The 19,391-nt window shown below is 51.8% G+C and overlaps 1 protein-coding gene across 1 annotated transcript; it reads left to right on the forward strand.

The window, feature by feature from the left end:
- The first annotated feature begins 612 nt into the window (after positions 1–612).
- Positions 613–13,150, forward strand: YKT6 (YKT6 v-SNARE homolog). Its single transcript, XM_067545816.1, has 8 exons — positions 613–755; positions 933–1,059; positions 4,840–4,922; positions 6,576–6,676; positions 7,473–7,577; positions 8,241–8,306; positions 9,162–9,263; positions 10,843–13,150. Exons 2-8 carry the CDS (start codon positions 956–958, stop codon positions 10,876–10,878), a joined length of 597 nt encoding a protein of 198 aa, XP_067401917.1. The 5' UTR covers positions 613–755; positions 933–955; the 3' UTR covers positions 10,879–13,150.
- Positions 13,151–19,391: the final 6,241 nt, after the last annotated feature.

The following is a 19,391-nucleotide window of genomic DNA, read 5'->3' on the forward strand; positions in this document are numbered from 1 at the left end:
GACTGCTATCATACTGACTTGAAACCAAGACGGTGAGATCTGTCGCTCCTAGTCTGGATGCAGTTATCCCAGCACGTTTGTGCTCACCCTGGTACCGAGGTGATTAACCTCACCTATAAAGAGGCTTATTCACATGTGGTGGGGCTCATCCTGGTGTAGGGTGTCCCCCCCGGAATAGTGGGGCCCAACCCCCACATCAGGGGGCCGACCCTGGTATATCAACGCTCAGCCCAGTGGGTTGGGGCTGATGGGGGACCACCTTTTCAAAATGCAAACACAGGACACGTGCACCAGGACCCCGCCCCCTGGCACCTATCACCTCAAGGAACTGCCCCGCCCCCCAGGGGACATGCCACGCCCCCTGGCACCTGCCCCCGCAAGGGACCCGCCCCATGTCCCCGCCCCACTCCCCGAGGGCGGGAGGACGCCAGAGACAGAGACTCCCCCTCCGGGAGACGCCTATGTCAGGGCGACGCTGACTGGCCGCCGCCGGCCTGAGGGGGAGGCGAGGCTGGCTGTCAGGCGGACGCTCATTGGCTGGTCCCCCGCACGCACGCGGGCTGCCTGCGCACGCGCGCTGCCGGAGCGCCCCGTGGCACTGACCCGCCGTCGCCGCCGCTACTTCCGGCCGCTTCCGTTTTGTTTCCGGGTCAGCGGCGGCGGCGGCTCCTTAGTCGCGTCCCTTCTTGCGGGTCCGCGCCGTCAGGTCGCCGCAGCAACTGCCGGAGCCGCAGGAGGGAGGCGGGACCCGCCAGGTACCGTCCGAGCGCCCGCTGCGGCCGGGGCGGGGCGGGCGGACCCCCCCGGGGGGCGGTGGGGCACAGGCTGGGGGAGGGGCACCGGGCCCGGGCCCGGGCTGGTGTGGGGGGGGTCTCGTCTCGTCTCGTGGGGCCGGTTCCCGCCCCCGCCCTGACTCCGTCCTTCTCGCTCAGGCGGCTGCTGGGGAGGCGCCAGGATGAAGCTCTACAGCCTCAGTCTCCTGTACAAAGGGGAGCCCAGAGTGCACTTGCTGAAAGCGGCCTACGACCTCTCCTCCTTCAGCTTCTTCCAGAGAACCAGGTGGGTCCCGGGGGCGCCCGTCTCATCTCCCCTGCCCTGCCACTCCTGCCCCCCGCTCCCTGCTGTTCAGCCCTGTGGCTGGGGCACTCCCCTGCGGTCTGGGAGACTCACATTCAGCTCCCCCCTTGCCTGAGGTTTGTGAGGTGGTCAGATGCTACAGTAACGGGGTCCATGGAGACACCTCAGATAGGTAGACTGCATCCTCCTTGAGTTTTCAATCCTGTAATACAGCCTTGCAACAGCCAGCTTGAGTGACCTTTTAAACTGGTGAATAAGATGTTTTTTACTTATCAGAGAAAAAGCCTGTGACTAGATCAGTGCCTGCACTGGTATGTTCTCACAGGTTTTGCCAGGCTGATGTAGAGGGGTATACAAAATGAGAGCATATGTTGATATGAATTGTAATCCATGTCCTAGATAATGTGTCGGAAGACCTGCTAAGTCACACAAACATCTTCTGAAGAGACTTGAAAAATAAATGGGAGATGACTTGTGTGTTTTGCTTTACCAGTACAGCTGGGCTTCTAAGATTGCTGTAGTGATCACTGAATTTGTATTTAGAAATTGTTAATATCTTCCCACTTGTGATGACATACTATGCAGGCCAGGCATGTCCCCTTTGCTTAGGGTGTTTAGGTTCTGCAGAGAATAATGCTGATCACTTCAGGCCGGAGTGCTCAAAACTAAATGCTAATCCCCACTCCTTGTCATGCTGTTGAGTCACAACTCTCTCAACATTAGGGTGTAATCTGTAATTACAGAAGAGTTTATCCATGTAGCCCTGACATCAGTTAACCTTGCAGCACTAGAAGTACAGCCCCCTAACCATTAAGATGAGTAATACCCCCTAAAGCTTCTAGAAAGAAGCACTTGTATTAACAAGTGTCTGGCTGCAAAACAACTTCCCTTCTAACCTCCTGGTTTCAGGTACTCATGATTTTAAGAAGCATTTGCCTTCTGGACTGAAATTTTCCATTCTTGGTAACTGCCCAAGGTGACTTGCTTTTAAAGCATAAACAAACTCTCTTCTGTCGTTCTGATGCAATGAGGGAGGGGGACTTGAGGGGGAAAAATACCATTGTTAGAATATTTTTTTTTAGAGATTTTTACTTCCTTTGTCAAGGTTACAACAAAAATAACTGAGATTTGAAGATGGCCATTCTTGACACTTAGACCTGCTGAGGCTTTTACTTGATGGTGGGTTGCGTTAGGGGAATTTAAAAAAAAATGTAGTCTAAAATTTAAATTTTGTCTTAAATTTTTAGCGTCTCTTGATCCTGGAAAAGTACTGGGATTTTAAAGTGAACGTTTAAATTATTTTTTTTTTAGTTCATGGCAATCTTTTCCAATTATGTCTTTCATGAGACTTACTAAAATGTCATAATTAAACATGCAGGGGCAGGTGAGAGACAGTGTGGTCAGGTGCTGCACATGATACCTAATTTTACACCCCCCACACACACATCTGTTTATCAGAATTGTAATTTGAGTGTTTTCAGACTTGATTGTCACCAGGGATTATGTTTGATTATAATATGACATAAAGCAGACCTTGGACTTGTTCCTTTTTAAAAAACCCCCACACGCTTGGAATTTCAAATTCATACATCAGCTGGTGCCTGTATTACAAAACTGAAGACCAATAGGAATGTTTCTGCAATTTTTTTTTTTAATTTCAACCTCCAGTGGAAACACTTTCTTGACCAAATCTTCCCCTGTAGGTTTTGGAAACCTTATGTTTACTTTACTGAGAATCTGAAAGTGAAACTGACTTTTTATTCCCTTGTTCAGACTGAGTAATGGAAAAATTAAACAGCGTAGATAGTAACAAGTTAATTGACTACTTAAAACTTTCACTTTCTACAACTGAAGATAGGTAAAACAAACTGGCTTACTACATATTAATATTGTTATTTATGATTTTAACAGTATATTATTGCATTCATCCATATATTTCATCAACTTGTATACCATAGAGGTGGGAGTATAGAAATTGCCTTAAGTGTTAAATGCATTGCAACAGTTGGATTTAAACACAACTTGTGGTCTTAACAAGTATGTGACCTGTAGAAGGGATTTCCCAATTCCAGCAGAAACGCCAAATATAGCTTTCATCAGTCCTAGTACCTAGAATGGTCTGTTATAAAGGCAGGTTTCTGGCTACTGGAACTTGAAAGAGGGAAGGCGAGCTATTGTGGGATGGGGAAGATGGTTGAATAAGATAGCAGTAAAAGAGCTTATAGGGAGAGCTAAGTTATCCTTTACAGAAGCCCTTTTTTACTTGCTCTCAATAACTTATTAAAAAAGGTCAGTTAGAATACTTGAAAATAACGTATGGGACACTGCTACCTTTGACATATTCATCAGCTGCTTGATTTACTACTGGAGAATAATCCCACTGAAAACAGTTGTGGTGCTTGAAGAAGTTACCAGATTCTTAGCTAGGCTGTATCCTCACCACGATCCAGGCCTGTGCTCTAACTAGAAGCCTGCTGATCCTTGCACATGAAGCCCCTAGGAAGAGAGCAGTAGCTGGGATTTTGGCCTAGTGGACTCTGCTTAGAAGCACCATCTTTCATATGCCTGACTAATAGTTGATTAATGCCCCTTCCCCCCGCAAACCAGTAGCTGAAAGGGGAAGAATCTGTGTCTTTTCTCAGTCCTCCAAAGCTTCCTGACAACTGGGGGAAGCAGAGATTTCTACTGATTGAAGCACAGTGCTTCCCTGTGAATAACTCCAGTGCCTGCCTGTGCTCATAGTCTTCCTCAGGAGTGGGTGTGAAACTGACAGGAATCTTGCTGCTTACAGGGTTCGAAATGATGGGGTCGGTTTACACCTCTCTCTGTGATTGCTTCAGTCTGCAGACTCAAGACAAGGCTATTGGTTTATTCTTGAGGGGTAGCCGTGTTAGTTTGTGTACAGCAAAACCAATGAGAGGTCCTGTAGCACCTTAAAGACTAACAAATTAAAGTGCTACAGGCTCTCATGGTTTTTGGTTTATTCTTTTTTTCAAGGCTATCCTCCTAATTGAGAGGTCTGAAAATAATGTACTTTTGAAGTGAAAGCCTAAATTTTTGCAGAATCTGAGTATACTGTGTGGACCACAAAACTACATCAACCAGAGTGAATGTATGACCTCTCTATTTAAGTGCCACTGCATGCTGCATTAGTGAGACTGCTCTGGTACGCAGTGCACTTCCTTTTAAAGCCAGAACAAGAGGACGTGCAATTTGAAGAAAGCTTTGAGGAAGAGAACTTGAGACTAAGGGAAAGATTAAAGGCACTTGAGTGTTTTTAAACTGAAATGATGGTGACTTTTCACATTCTTTTCCCTTTCCCTTCTCCTTAAAGGAAAATAAATAGTCTTTTCCTTCCTTGCTTTTACTTGCAGTAAAAACCAAGATAAATGGCTTTTGGTGCTCTTCCATGTTAGTAGTGAAGACTTCTGTATCACATGTTCCATTTGTGTTAATCAGCAGAGCTGACACCAGTGGTCTGGGTCTGTAGTTAGGCTCTTGCTAGTTGGTCCCTTTTCTCAAAGTGGCCAAGGCAATATCTTAAGTGCTATTCTGAATGCAAGTTTTAAAGGAAACCTCTTTATTGGTTGCACCACAGTTTTTCCACGAGCGCATGTTTGGCTGTGAGTTAATATAGCAGCATCTCTGTCTGCTGGCAAAATCACTTAGGTCTTGGCATTGTTGTGCCAATAGGTCTGTTTGGGGGTGGGGAGATGCTATTGTAAGAGAATTTCAAGGAATGAAATGCTGTGTGTGTTGCAGTGTTCAGGAATTCATGACCTTCACGAGCCAACTGATTGTAGAGCGCTCGGAGCTGGGCAGCAGAGCGTCTGTGAAGGAACAAGGTAAGAGGACACAATGGCCTTGATCACACAGGATTACTGTGGGTAACTTACCAGAATGCAGATTTCTGCATCTTGCGAGATATAGAGCAGGTGTGAGCCTGGCGTTCTGCGCCTTGTAGAGTTTAATACTTTTCCCGTGGCATTGGCTTCTCCAGAGAATTCCATTGCTGGCAGCCCCCTCCCTTTGCATTGCAATCAGAAGGAGCTGTTTCTCTGGCTATGCAAGTCTTGCAGGATTAGTCAGACATCTGGCCTAAATTGCTTGATGAGGATTCTTTGCAAATTGCCTAATGAAAAAATGGATGTCTGGAGTCCAGGCTGGATGAGGCTCTGCTGTCTGTTCACATCCACCCTGCGGTGTGGCATGACGTGTAGGAATTTCCACAATAACAATGACACCCACACATGCTGCTCCTTCAGGACTGAGCATTCCTGGTGGTTGATGTCATGTCCTCTCCTCTGCCCAGGTAGCTGTGACATCTCCTAATGGCACTGTGGCCTGTGCATGAGAAATCCAGCCCATGGCACCAAAAGGTTAACCGTTTCTCTCTTGTGTGTGCTGTTGAGTATCTGGGAACTTCCTCCTTTCATGGAATAAATTCAGGGTTCCTGAGCAGCCATATTGGTCTCTGGCAGTACTGATTTCATGTGGCCAGGAGGTGCGCAAAGGATTGAGAGGCGGGAGGAGTCTGGATTTCAATCCATGCTGGACCCCAGCCAAGTCACAGGCTGACTCGTGCTTCTGCTAGCCCAGATGGAGAATCAAGTAAGCGCAGGAATGTGCCTAACAACCAGACTCTGCCTTGGAGCTTCATTCCTCACCTGCCCCTAGCTCCGCACGAGCATAGCCACTGAGCTGAGCCACACGTGCACTCCTGGTCGATTGCAACCGTCTCCTGTCTGGTCTCCCATCTCCAGCCCACAGATTAGCGTGAAGCTTCCTAGGCCGCTGCTGTGCCTCTCATCCCTGCTCCACTGGAATCCCTCTGCTGGCTTCTCTTGCATGGAGTTCAAACTCCACACCCCTGCGCTCCAGGCTGTGCACTGTGATGCTCATCCTATCCCCCCATTTGTGCCCTTCTCTCTGCCATCACCTTTGTCTGCCCAGACTCCTAGCCTTATTCCATTCGCCTCCCTAGACCTGGAACACCCTGCGTGCCACATCTCCTTGCTCAAGGACCTTCTAAAATCTGTCTACTCCTCCCCTTACCTACACTAACAGTATATAATAGTGAGTCATTAATTATTAACTCCCCAAAACCAATAGACGTGTAACCTAAACAATTGGAATGGCCTAGCTGTGTGTTCCCTACCTTTGTTTAACTTAGATTGTACATGCTTTGCCTCGGTTTACCTTTGTCACGCACTGTGTGTGCTGTGGTGGTACATAAATGATCTAACTTAGTGTGTTTGTGCCTCTGATCTTCCCTGGGAGAAGCATGTTCCATCCCTGTCTATTGCCTTCCTAGTGAAGCCCGTGTGCTGCCTCTGAGCTGGGAAGTGTACTGCCAAATGGTGAACCTCAGATCTTAGTTTGGACAGCAGAGTGCTAGTCCACGACAGTCGGCTGGTTTTTACATGTGGGTTGCCATGGCCGCCGCTTGACGACCCCATGCTGTGCACTTATCTGTGAAACCTTTGACCTTGCCTCAGAATACCTCTGCCATGTGTACGTACGAAATGATGGCCTGGCCGGAGTGGTGATCGCAGACAATGAGTATCCACCACGCGTGTGTTTCACCTTGCTGGAGAAGGTAAGCACCAGAGATTCCATTTTGGGTTCTCTTTGTTTCTGGAGATAAGGTGTGTGGCTGGGATGATGCACGGCGGAAGGATTTTGAATGTGTGTTCAGAGTTCTGAATTTCCTTCCCTTTTAGCTGAAAAGCTATTTGCTGCTTGGGCGTTTGAGACTCTACAAATCTTTTCTCTTCTGCCGACATAATTCTCACAGATTAGGTACATGATGGTAGGAATGAGCTGGGTAGGATCTGTCCAGGCCTGAGACTTCTTCATGGGCTAGGTGATTCACTGGGTTAGTGCATTTCACTTTGACTGACCTCAGTTCAGTCCTGGTTAAGAGCCCAAGAAAGAAGGTCTTAGCCTGGTACTTAGTGAGTGTGTATCCTCACAGAAACATCCTGCAGTCTGGTCCAGGCTTTAGACTGTTCAGAAGTGGTGCCTGGGTGTTACAAATTGGACAGAACTTACACAGGCAGAGGTCATGCATCAGCTATAGTCACTGCTGTTAGTCACGCCCCTGAATGTCAGTGAAGACCGTGGGGTTCTTGGGAGGGGGGAAGTCCTCAGTATGTTATCTGAATTCTAGTGACCTTCTCCTCATGGACCACTTAATGTACTCCCAGCTTGCATTCCTTCGAGGCACATGCTGGTACAGAGCCTCTCTAGGTTGTGAGACAGGAGTGTTGGCTTCCCTCTGTTGGCGGAGAATAGGATATCAAGGAATGGCTCTGGGATCTCTTGTCCTATTGGGGGTGTATGAGTGGGGAGGACAGCTGCGTGCTCCCCTCTAGGATTGCTTTTCATTGCAGGTGCTGGATGAATTCTCCAGGCAGGTCAGTAGGATAGACTGGCCCTCAGGATCTCCAGCCACGATTCCCTATGCCGCCTTGGACGGTTACCTTAGTAAATACCAGGTACAACGTGCGCTTACTGACGGTTGGTTGGAAGGGAAGAGGGAGGAGCAGTCAGCTGTTATGGAAAAGGATGATCTAACCTGGAACTTGGGCGTGCTGCCTTCAACTCCCTGCTCCTTCACACTTCCTGTGTTACCTTGAGCAAATCACTGAGCCTTGCTGGGCTTCGGTTCCCTGCCTGTAAAACAGGGCCCGTAGGGCTGCCCTGCCTCACAGGTGGTGAGGATCGGTACACCAGCAATAGTGAGGTGCTGAACCACTGCCGTTATGGGGCTGGCTGAGCACCTGAGGGAATGACTAGGTCCATTCCCTCTCACCGCCTGTGGGATAAAGTGCCAGTATATGCATTGTCCAGACCAGCTCTGCAGTCTGCTCCTGTCCTCTGGGCCTTCTTGGGAGTGTGAGACGGAAGGCCGCTAGCTGGGCAGAGCGCAGCGAACCCCCAGCAATCCCTCTGACCAATGTCAGCCCCATTTCCGGTCTCCACTGAGACCTGTCACTTTTGCCGTGTAAAAAGACGGTCTCCCTGTGCGCTTGGGGGGCTTTGAGGGGGAGTCCAGCTTCCGGCGTTGATGCGCCTGGACTCGTGGGCCTGCAGGCGCTAAGCTCCCTGGCCTTGGAGTGGACTGGCCTGCGTAACAGGTTGTCTTCTTGCCCTCCAAGAATCCTCGTGAGGCGGACGCGATGACGAAAGTGCAAGCGGAGCTCGACGAAACCAAAATCATTCTGGTAAGGGCCGCGTGTGCAGGCAGATGAAGCTAGGAGGGCTTCCTGGGAGTGGCAAAGGGATGGGGCGGCAGCTGCTGCAAAACCTCAGCGTCAGTGGGGGGTTGTTTGGCTCAGCCTCCTGGGATTCGGTTTTGTGCTCGACTCTGCCCAAGATCTGTGCTGTGGACATACCCGGTCTCCGTTCATGACGACAGCTGAACCTGCCTCCAGACTGGCCTGAGCTCCTGGGATGCCCTAGCTGTCATGAATTGTGTGGGTTCCCAGCCATTACCTGGCAGGTGGGCAGAGATGAGCAGATGTGCGGGAGTCTGAAGGTAGCTTTGAGAACAGGCTAATGGAGATCAGGGTGCACGTAACACCAGACTGAGGGTCTGCATTTGAGTCCCCACCCTCATGCTGCCAGGGTAACCAGGGAAAAGCGAGATGGCCTTGGATCCCCTATTCTCTAATGTGGGTGCTGTTGGGAAGCCTGGCTCCCCAGGAAAGCAGAGATGGAAGGACCCAAGAAATCACTAGCCCTTAAAACTGAATTGTGCGAGGCCTCTTCGTGCTATTTACCGTGGACTTCCTTGGGACATCCCCACCTCCCAGGGCTGTCGGCTGGGCAAGGTGATGCCACCGTTCACACAGGCATGGCCGTGTCCTGAATGGAAACTAACTTGGTAGTGATTGGACCGCGTCTGCCTCTCACTCGCCCGTAGCTCACAGACTGGCGAGGGCTGCCCTGAGGGTTCTAGGGCTGGAGATTGATAACCAAGCGGGGGACAAACCTGAAATATCTGGCTCTGCTGCCGTAACAGCAGCTGGCTGGAGTCACGGTTTTTCAGCAGGGCTGTCAATTCTCTCCATCTGCAGCACAACACCATGGAGTCTCTGCTAGAGCGTGGGGAGAAGCTGGATGACTTGGTGGCCAAGTCGGAGGTCCTGGGGCTGCATTCGAAACACTTCTACAAAACTGTAAGTGTCTCTGGGGCTCGGCTCATCAGCCCTGCCACCCGACGAGCGTGAGGCGCCTGGGAGGGTTGGCGAGGTCAGAGGGCCAGCTGTGTCGGGGGCTGTGCTGTTGCTTAACCACGTCATTGCGTGGCTTACACAGGGCAAAACCTCCAGGCGTACATCCTGTTAAGTAGGCACTCCCAAAAATGTTACCCCGGTATCTAACACACTGATGGGGGCTCGCTGGGGCCTGTAGGGGGGACTTGGGTCTGAGTGGATGCTTAAGTGTGGAGGAAATGGTGGAGGAGAGGTCTGAACCGTGAATGGGGATGGTGACTTTCTCCACAGGGCTTTCCTCTGATCCCAACTGCCAGGAGCACACGTGTCTTGGGCAAGAAGGCTGCAGCAGTTGCTCTTGGCTGCAGGGATCTCCATTTCTGGCACCTCAGTGAGCGCCTAAAACTACTCAGGAACTGTGTGGATCACAGAGTGCGGCACCCCCGTCTGTCAGGGCTCTGAACTGCCTCGGCTTCTAGTGACTTTATGGTTTGCTTTGTGCCAGTGCCTCGGAGCCCTTGCCGTGGAGCCGGACCCCATGTGCCAGGTGCTGGGCAAAGCGGGCCCCGCTCCGAAGAGCATAGTGGTTTCTAGGTGGAGTTAAAGTGCTGGGTTTGTTTGGAAGCTCCCTTTGTGAGTCTCTGGGTGGCCCTCGAGGTGGGTTTTGATGGGAGCGGCAGAGGAGGAGGGTTCTCGGAAATACCCTTGCCTCTGCCTTCCTCCAGCAAGCCTGGTGTAGCGGCTACGGAAGGGTTTTGAAGGGGAAAGCGGTGGATGTCTGGTCCAGTGACTTTTTTGGGGGTGTACTTGGTAGTGCGGAGATCTCGGCCCAGGCACTCGTATGGTAAATTAGACTGTGGTTGGTAGGCTCCGGGGTCAACACTGAGTGGAGCTGGAGTGAGGGAAGCCATTGCCCTGGGCGGTAGCTTTGGAAAGCCAGTTAGCAGCGTCTTGGGTCCCATTGGGGTGCCTCTTTCACAGCTGCCAGGGCTGGAGGTTCATTAACCGAGACTATAAAGCTCCTCCGGGCCCCGTACGCCCACTCCGTTTGCGCCCTGTCTCGCTGAGCTGCTGCCCTGGGAGCTGACGGGGCAGCGATGGCCCAATGCCCAGCCCGTGGCAGGCGGGCCGTGTGTTACAGAAGTGCTGTGCGAAGGGGTTTCCCCAACGGAAGAGAATAGTGTGTGTGTGCGGGCGGGCACTGAACTTCTAACCACAATGTTCCCTTGTAAAGCCATGGCCTTGCAGCTGTGCTCGCCTCAGCCAGTGAGCCTGAAACCTCCTCCCAGCTCCATACTGCTGGGCAAGCCCCGCCTGCCTGGCTGCTCTGACTCGCCGGCCCCCTAGCAGGGGCAGGGGCAGGGGCAGGCGTCGCTGCAGGTTGTTGGGAGAACCGTGTCTTGCTGACTCCTGGCACTTGCCGTGCCGAGCTGGCTGTGAGCCTGGTACCAGGCCTCTCGGCCTGCCCTGCGGGGCCTGGCTGACTCCCCAAACGGGGGACTCCCGTGAGAAGCCTCTCAACTCTTTTTTTCTCCTTTTCCAGGCCCGAAAGCAGAACTCGTGCTGCAAGATCATGTGACCCAGCCAGCTGAGACTGCTGCTCCCGACTACCCGGCCTTCATTCACGCTCAGACCTTTAAAGTACATGGGACTAAAAGAGACAGCTCGTGGGTGGGGATCCCCGGTTCCAGGCTGCACCACTGCGGGCGGTGGGGCTGGGACAGGGCTTTCTTGGCACCCGGGGGCTGTCTGGTTAAACCGTCCTTCCCACGAAAGGACAGTGCTGAGGGCGGAAGAGACATCATGTCCGTACTCCTGCGAGCCCTTCCTGGCCCTGAAGGGCTTGTTGCTTTGACATCTGGCTTGTAATTGCAGTGCTGGATTGGCTGGGGGCTCTTGCGTCTCATCTCCAGAGATCAGACCCGGCCTGCACTCGGTTCACGTTGCTGTTTACACTCCGAACACTAGAGAATAACTGAGCCCAGCCAATGCTGAGGCCTCAGCAGCTCAGCCTCTGATCTATGCCCAGCCAGCGACTGAACCCTTGAGTGAGGGATGTGGGCCTCTGTGGAGCATTGAGAACAGGCTTCAGTGTTCTGGGAACTAGCCCTGATGCGCCCCGGGGTTGATGAGGGGGCTGGGGTCTCAGCAAGTTAGAAGGAGGTTGCCCTGGAATCGCCCATTGTTCCCCGTGTTCAGCTGTCCAGTGTGAGTGGCTGGGGAGGGGGCACTCATGGCTGTGCTTTCCCAACAGCTGCTACCAAGCAAAGGGGATCAAGCTGTGCTGCAGGGGAATTTGCATCCCCATCCCCTAGCAGTGAGCAGAGAGAGGTGCCGGGGGCACTCCAGTCAGTGCAGAGCAGGGGCAAATGCTTTCCTCTCGTCAGTGTTTTGCCTGGCAGTTCCCCTCCCCTGGGCTGGGGAGTGACTGCCTCCCCTTCTTGGGTCTCTAAGCTGTGTCGCAGTTACTGTCTGTCCTCACCAGGCCGCTTCATCAGCCAGCACCCCCATCACTTAGTCCTAACGTGCGGCCCCGGCCCCGGGGCTGTGTTGCTTCCCAGAAGCTGCTCTGCGCTGGGAGCTGTGCCAAGTGTGCGTGCGTGCGCGCGCGTGTGTGTGATGTAACGTGGCCTGTGTCGGGGAGGGATGACGCTCTTCTCCCCCCATCTTGGTGTCTCGCTGATCTGGCCAGGCCCAGATCTCCCCACTGCAGGAGAGGGTGGCCCACCTGGCTGGCGGAAATCCTAGAAGGTGCTGTCCATGTCCCCTCTCCGCACAAAGGGGTAGGCTGAGCAGAGCCCCCTCCTACCATCTCGCCCTCTCAGCTGGCGTCCATGGAGTTAGCTTTCCCTAGACCTGGCTCGGGCTTATTCTTGCCTTTTCCGGCACTGAGATATTGGAAGCTGGCAGGGGGGAAGCAGCATCTTCTGGCTGGGGCAGAGGCTATGACACGGGAGCGATCAGCCGGGGCAGGGAATGGTGCTGAGGCAGACTCCACTAACAGGGAGTTACAGAGCAGAGGCTGAGGTCTCTAGTGGGTGGGGTGGGTGCCTGGCTCAGACTGGCCGGGGCGGGGCGGGGGGACAGCTGCCAATGTTGGTCCTCACAGTTCTGCTGGGTGGGGGGCGGTGACTTGGTGTATGTAAGACGCCCCATGGCTGGCTTGGCGTGCACTTCATCACGGGGTGGCACGATCTCCCTCTGTAGCCCTGGCTCAAAATCTCTGCTTAGGTCACCCATCAAAATACGCTGAGCGGTGGGCTGTCCCTGACCTCCGGGGGCTGGCTCCATTATAGGCTGGGACGGGGCAGGTGTCGGGGAACAGCAGGCAGGAAGTCAATGGGGCAGCAGTGTGTGGGGATGTTTGCCCTTGGATCGTCTCTGACTGCTCCCTTCTCTGACTGCTCCCTCGTTTCCAAAGGGGGTGGGTAATGAAGGCTGCTGCCTGGAGAGCTCCCCTCTTTTCCTTTCCACTCGGCTGCTGGTGATGCAGGCACTGGCCCCAGCCATGCACACCTACCAATCTCTAAGGACCAGCTTCCAGCCAGTTTGCTGGAGATGCCAGGAGTTGTACCTCCAGGCGAGGGTTCCAGGCAGTAGAGCGGCTGCTGGAGCCAGGATGGGGTAAGGCAGGAGTGGGGGGGGGGGGTGCTGGGCAATGGGCTCTGCCTGGCACAACCCTCCAGTGCATCCAAGGCCTTGCTCCTGGTGTTTTCTGTGCAAACAGGCTAGGAGCCAGCTGGGCAGCAGAACCACCCTCTCCATGGGGGTTATTTCCTGCTTTGCTTCCCCTTCCCACTGAAACCATGCAGCTGGGCCTGGACCCACTTGGCCGGTCACACGTCCTCACGTTCCCAGCTCTGGCTGCCGTGAGCCCCGGCCTGCGGGAAGGAAGGAGCCCTTGCGCCCAGCCCTGCCCTGGGAGGTGTGATATGTGTTGGCTCTGCACTCCATCAAACGGGCAGGGTTTGGCTGGCGGGTGCAAAGACTGTGTTTGAATAAACGTTGCCTGATGTCTCTGCTGTGGCTGCCCTGTGTGCGTGCGGCTGAAGTTCCCGTCTGATGGGTTTCAGCTTCCTTTGGCTCTGGTTCGTGCTGCGGTTCTCCGAAGGGCAGAGCCGGGCCTCCGGCCTGCCCCATCCCAGTGCCCCTCATAGAACCTTGCCTGGTGCTGTGGGGTTAGGGGCTTCTCTTTCAGGGGCTGCCTGTGAACCTGCCCCCTGCGCTGCTGTACCAGCTTGGGGGGAGTCTGTAGGCACACCTGGAGTCATGGCCCTGCCCTTCCCTCTGCTCACCTGGGCCTCACACCCCATCCTTCCTGCTCTGAGCCCATTGGTCCCTGGGCACCACTAATCTGGGGCCTATTTGCCCCTGGCCCCCCCCAAGGACGGGCAGCATCCATCTATCGTCCAGTGCCCGGTTCTGCCTGGGGATGGCCGCAGACGCCCATGGTGCCTCTAGCTCAATTCTGTTGGCAGCGGGGCTGAGCCAGCACCAGCCTGGGGAAGGGGCTGGTAGAATGAAAATGGGTTTGGGCCCCAGTGAAGAGGGGGGGAGTGGGGGAGTCATGGTGTGAGGGGGGGGGCTGCCTCAAGGGCTTCGGGCCGAGGGGCTGCCTGTGCCACGGGGCTGCTACTGTGGATGGTTTGAGGGGCTGGGTTTGCTGATCCTGGTAGCTGCTCCCCTGCCCTGGCTGAACAGGGCGATGGTGGAGGTGTTACTCATGGGCAGATGATACCAGAGCCTCCAGAACACCTACATCTAACGAAGACAGGGAAGAGTATCTTCGCAGACAGGCTGGCTAACCTAGTGAGGAGGGCTTTACACTAGGTTTGACGGGGGACGGGGACTTAAGCCCGAAGATAAGTGGGGAAGAGGAACACCACGAGGAAGCAGAAGGAGGAGGGTGCAGCAGGGGAGGCCTCCCGATTCAAACTGTGAAAATAGGCCAGTCGTCACTTATCTCAAGTGCCTGTACACAAATGCAAGAAGCCTGGGAAACAAACAGGAGAAATTGGAAGTCCTGGCACAGTCAAGAAACTATGACATGATCGGAATAACTGAGACTTGGTGGAATAACTCACACGACTGGAGCACTGTCATGGATGGGTATAAACTGTTCAGGAAGGACAGGCAGGGGCGAAAGGGTGGAGGAGTTGCACTGTATGTAAGCGAGCACTATGACTGCTCTGAGCTCCAGTATGAAACGAGATAAGTGAGTTGAGTGTCTCTGGGTTAAGCTTAGAAGCAAGAACAATAAGCATGATGTCGTGGTGGGTGTCTGTTACAGACCACCAGACCAGGAGGGTGAGGTAGATGAGGCTTTCTTTACTCAACTAGGGAAAGTTTCCAGTTCACAGGACCTGATTCTCATGAGAAACTTCAATCACCCTGACATCTGCTGGAAGAGCAATACAGCAGAGCACAAACAATCCAGGAAGTTTTTGGAGAGTGTCGCAGACAATTTCCTGGTGCAAGTGCTGGAGCAACCTGATTGATCAATTAACTGCAGCTAAAACAATTGCATAATTCTGAATTCCTATGTACAGAATAGCATGAGAGAGTACATGCTTGGGACATTATTGTCTTGTTTATGGTATTTTTAGTGATGTCAGGAAAAAGTTCACCGTATCAGAAAAAAAACCAAACAACTTCAGATCTTCAGGTCAGTAAAAACTAAAATACAAGGTTGGCAACCGTGGTTTATCTAAGCATGGTACAAAATTAAAGAGCACAAATGCCCCAAACAAAAAGGTGTTCATCCCCATGTTGTTTGTTAGCATTTTCCCCTCCACATTATAGTGTCGTGTCATTCCCTTTGCACAAAGGGCCTGGAGCTGAGGACTGTGAGCAGTGTGCCTTCCCCTAGGCAGCTCACCCGGAAATCCCTCTTCTCAGGTTCTCCGCAGCCACACCTTGTTCATCTCTCTTTTATGCAGTCCACCCTGTGGCTGGAAGTTACCATGACTTCAAATTGGCAGCCTGAACTAATGCAAGCTGTGTTTCACAGAGCGTGTCTGTACAGCTAGCGTATTATTATTTCCTTTGCAACCTGGACTCCAGCAGTTTCTTCCCTAGCAGAGGCTGAGCTCTTGTACTATTCCTGAAGTTTAAAAAATAGGGTGTCTTACTGAATGAGGAGGTGTGGATGGAAGTGAGTCACAAGGCACAAATAGACCACAACTACCTAGGCAAAGATCCTACTTACAACACTGGCATCCTATCTATCGAGCTGCCTACTTATACGGACCCCCATCACTGCAGTATCTGAGAGCCTGCCTTGCTTACAATTTGTAGCGTGGCTGGGACTGACCTGTGTTGCCATTGGGTGACATCCTGGCCCTATTGATTTCAAATGGCAAAACATCCATTGACTTTGACAGGGTCAAAGTGATCTCCCCTCATGTCATGTAACTAAGACAAAGCTTTGGATGTACATTGGCTAGTGAGAATGCTCCTCTCTATATAGAGTTGGGCCCCAAGCTCCCATGGGAGTGAAAAAAACAAACAAACAATGGGCTGTATTTAGCTTTCATGTCCACAGATGTAAACCTAGAGTAATTCCCACATGGAGCCTAGTACTCCTGGCTTCTCTCCCCATTATGCAAAATACCCATCTTCTCTGAGTATTGTCTGTACAAAGCCCAGGCCTAATCCTCCACTGGATGATCTGCTGCAGCTATGCTGCTTTACAGCAGCTGAGGATGTGATCCCTTGACTCCTGGACCCGTGCATGGGCCCACAGCCAGCTGGGGGCTGACAATTTATTGCAAGAGCAACCATTGCAGAAAGTAGCCTTCCCCCATTCTCTGCTACGCTCCCCTTCTTCCAAGGCCCCTTTAAACTACTCACAAAGTAGATACTCTGTATCTGTAGTAACTTTTCACTCCCAAACTATCAAAACGAGGCGTTTCTCCTAAGTTTTTTTCCCCAGTTCTGGTCTACATGAAATTTCACCAGGATCAATGTGATGTAATTAAAAAAATCTGTTTAATTGAATTGGCATTCTGCAGTGGAAAAACATTTCAGCAAAAATTGTTCAACTATCTCGACTACAAAAGCTGTTTTCTGCCTCTTTGTCACTTGTAATGTGTATAGATGTCCAGAAGAGGTCCATGTTCCCCCACTTTTAGGTCATTGACATATGCAATACCTCCAACCATGTGGTTTCATTTACAGAATGCTGAGCTGGCTGGAAAGTTTGATCGCCTAGGTTGTGGCTGTAATGCTCCTCAGGTCTCTAGCGCTTTCCATCTGGGGATCTCAAAGTGCTTTACAGTTGTTAATGTAGGATTGCTAAGCAGGCAGCCTTTATTCAATTTATATGAGCAAAAGTTGCAAGATCTGCTTTACCTGCGGTAGATGGGCATGTGGGGGTAAGATGTTCTTACCACCATCTTACAGAGGAGGAAGCTGGGCGTGTCAATAAGCAACCCTGGTGCCTCACAGCCTCCTCTTCCTTTCCAGAAAGGAGCATTTTGAAAAGGATACATAGCATCGCAAATGGGCCACGTGCCCCGCGCTGCTGGCTCAGCCAGCTCCTGATTCACTGCAGCATAATTGCCAGCAAACAGCCGTGGCAGGTGCCCTTTGAAACGCCACCGTCATGAGGTGGAGTTACCCTGCATGGGCAAAACGCACCTCGCCCATCCTGACACCAGCAGGGTGACAACAGCACTGACCCGGCTTAGAGCTGAAGAAGGGTAGCTACCTCCTTACGTACCCCTAATGAAAATCTAGTAGCGTGCATCCAGCTGATCAGGGCCCATATCTTGGGCATGGGCTCCAGGTCGGGCTGGGCCACCCCGAACTTGTCAGGGAAGCTGTGGTTGAGCGCCTCCCTGTGGCTGTTCTCCCAAGGCCTTCCCCCACACCTGTCCCCCCGCGCAGTGGTCCTTGCAGGCCTGCTTGAAGCTGTCGGTGCCAGGGGATGTTGTGAAGGCCAAAATTATAACGTTTTTTTTTTTTTTTAAAAAGGACTAGGTAAGCTCATGGAGGCTAGGTCCATCAAGGGCTATTAGCCAAAATGGTCAGGGATGAAGCCCCATGCTCTGGGCGTCCCTAGCCTCTGTTTGCCAGAAGCTAGAAATAGCCCAGAATCCCTGCAGCAGGGTGTGTTCCAGGACCCCGCCTCCTAAGCTCTGTCACAGCACACTGCTGCCTGTAGCGCCTTGCCCTGCACATTGGTGGGATGGAGCTCTGTATCTGTCGGACCTCAATTTAAGTGCGTGGGGTGAAACTCCTCCCTGGGCAGCACAAGGTTTATGCACCACTCCTGTCACACTTCCTGGCTACTTTGGGAGCTTCAATAAGCCCTGAGCAGGCCCTCTGCATTGGCAGGAGTGTCACCTTTTCTGGCAGAATACTAATGAATTTCTCTCAATTACACAGAGATGGCTGATTTCTGGGGAAAGCACGTGATTCTGTCACACACACACACCCCGCTCACCCCTCCCAGAAATCCCTGCCTGCTGAAAGTACTCGGCCCTGGCTTTTAGCTGTAATCCTACTACATGAATCAGATGCTGTGTGGGTTAGGTCAATGAAAAAGAAAACTCTACATGGAATTGACCCAAACATCCCCGCATTAGCACTGCGATGTCTATTGCAGATGAACCTTTCATATTCACCAGTGGTGATCGATCGTGCATTTACATGGTTAAAACTGACCCAGAGCTCCATTTATGCTCTTATTAACTGAATTGCTTAGCTTACCAGTGTTGGGATCCTATAGGTCTGAGTTTCATGTCTCTCAGACTTGGGTAAATGAGGAGTAACTCCATGGAAGTTATTATGCCGGTGTAAAAAATGTGAGAAGAGAAATGGGGCCCTTGCTATCTGTAGGTCCAGATTGTGTCACATCCTTACTCACACCAAGTAGTACCAGATCCCATTGGCTTTGGTGGCATTACTTGTGACATACGAGACTATTCAACATAAGGACGGCAGAACCTGGCACTATTTCAGTATCGTGATTTTTGGCAGCATGATTCATGCGTTTTGAATGCTTTGGACTGACCATGCTGCTGCCTGGGAAGAGCTCACTGTAAATATGCAAGGCTGACAAAGGGATGCAACATGGAAGCAAGTCTGAGGGCTCCGTTCCTAATGCCCCTTTGCACTAATCAGTTGCATGAAGTGCGCAAGGAATGCAGGATTGCAGGCCCAATCCTGCAAGGAGCTGAGCACCCAGAGACCAGTATTTTGCAGGACTGGGCCCCTTATGAAGTTCCCTAAGCACCATGCCTGGGGGGTAGAGGAGAAAGTGGCTTCCGATGTACAGGTGGGACTAGGTGAGCTGGTGGTCCCTGCTAGCCTTCAACTCTATGATTCTGTGAAAAAGAAATAATAAGTATTCAGTGTTGCCAACCCCAAACACTCATAGACCAGGTCTCAAAAAATCACGAGATTGGCCTAAAAATCATTAGATTAAAATTGATAATAAACATAGGGTTCTTTTTATTTGCTTCCTGGCTTCAGAGCATTTTGCGTTCAATCAGGTCATGTCTTCAGGCTGGTCTCTGCTGCGGCGAAGGTAAGTAACTTAGCGTTCATCAAAAATGGAAGGATAAAAAAAAAGAGTGAGATTCTCTACCATGCTCCCAGGAGGTGGGGTTGTTACGAAACCCACAGACTATCATTCAAGAGTCCATACCACTGAATATTTATTACTGGGACAGCAAAATGTGTTTTAAAAAAGCAGGGTTAATGCAAATAGCTAACGGGAGGAATGCGCAGCCCTGCTTTCCCAGCAGAGCGTGTTTGTTTTGTTTACGCTGTTAGCTGGCTGTTTAAGGATGTTGAGTATACAAACTCCTGCAAAGCAGGACTGGGGGAGTCAGGAAATCAGCCCCACGGGGAAGTGGGAGCTCTTCACTCTCATGTAGCATGACCAGACAGCAAGGGGAAAAAATCAGGGTGGGGGTGGGGGGTAATAGGGCCTTATATAAGTAAAATCCCCAAACACTGGGGCTCTCCCTATAACATCAGGACACCTGGTCACCCCAGTGTCAGCCCCCCTGTGCTCTGCTCTGCTCCTCCAGCCATGATAATGTCCCTCCTGCAGCTTCCATGGGGCAGGAGAGAAACTAC

Source organism: Emydura macquarii, unplaced genomic scaffold, assembly GCF_026122565.2.
Source record: "Emydura macquarii macquarii isolate MOO-44397 ecotype Brisbane River unplaced genomic scaffold, CSIRO-AGI_Emac_v2 contig_1110, whole genome shotgun sequence".
Classification (NCBI taxonomy): Eukaryota; Metazoa; Chordata; order Testudines; family Chelidae; genus Emydura; species Emydura macquarii.

Coding starts and splice junctions, on each gene's coding strand:
- YKT6 (XM_067545816.1), top strand. CDS start 956: ATGAAGCTCTACAGCCTCAGTCTCCTGTACAAAGGGGAGCCCAGAGTG. Junction 7,578..8,240: donor GTTACCTTAGTAAATACCAG/GTACAACGTGCG, acceptor TTGCCCTCCAAG/AATCCTCGTGAGGCGGACGC. Junction 8,307..9,161: donor ACGAAACCAAAATCATTCTG/GTAAGGGCCGCG, acceptor CTCCATCTGCAG/CACAACACCATGGAGTCTCT.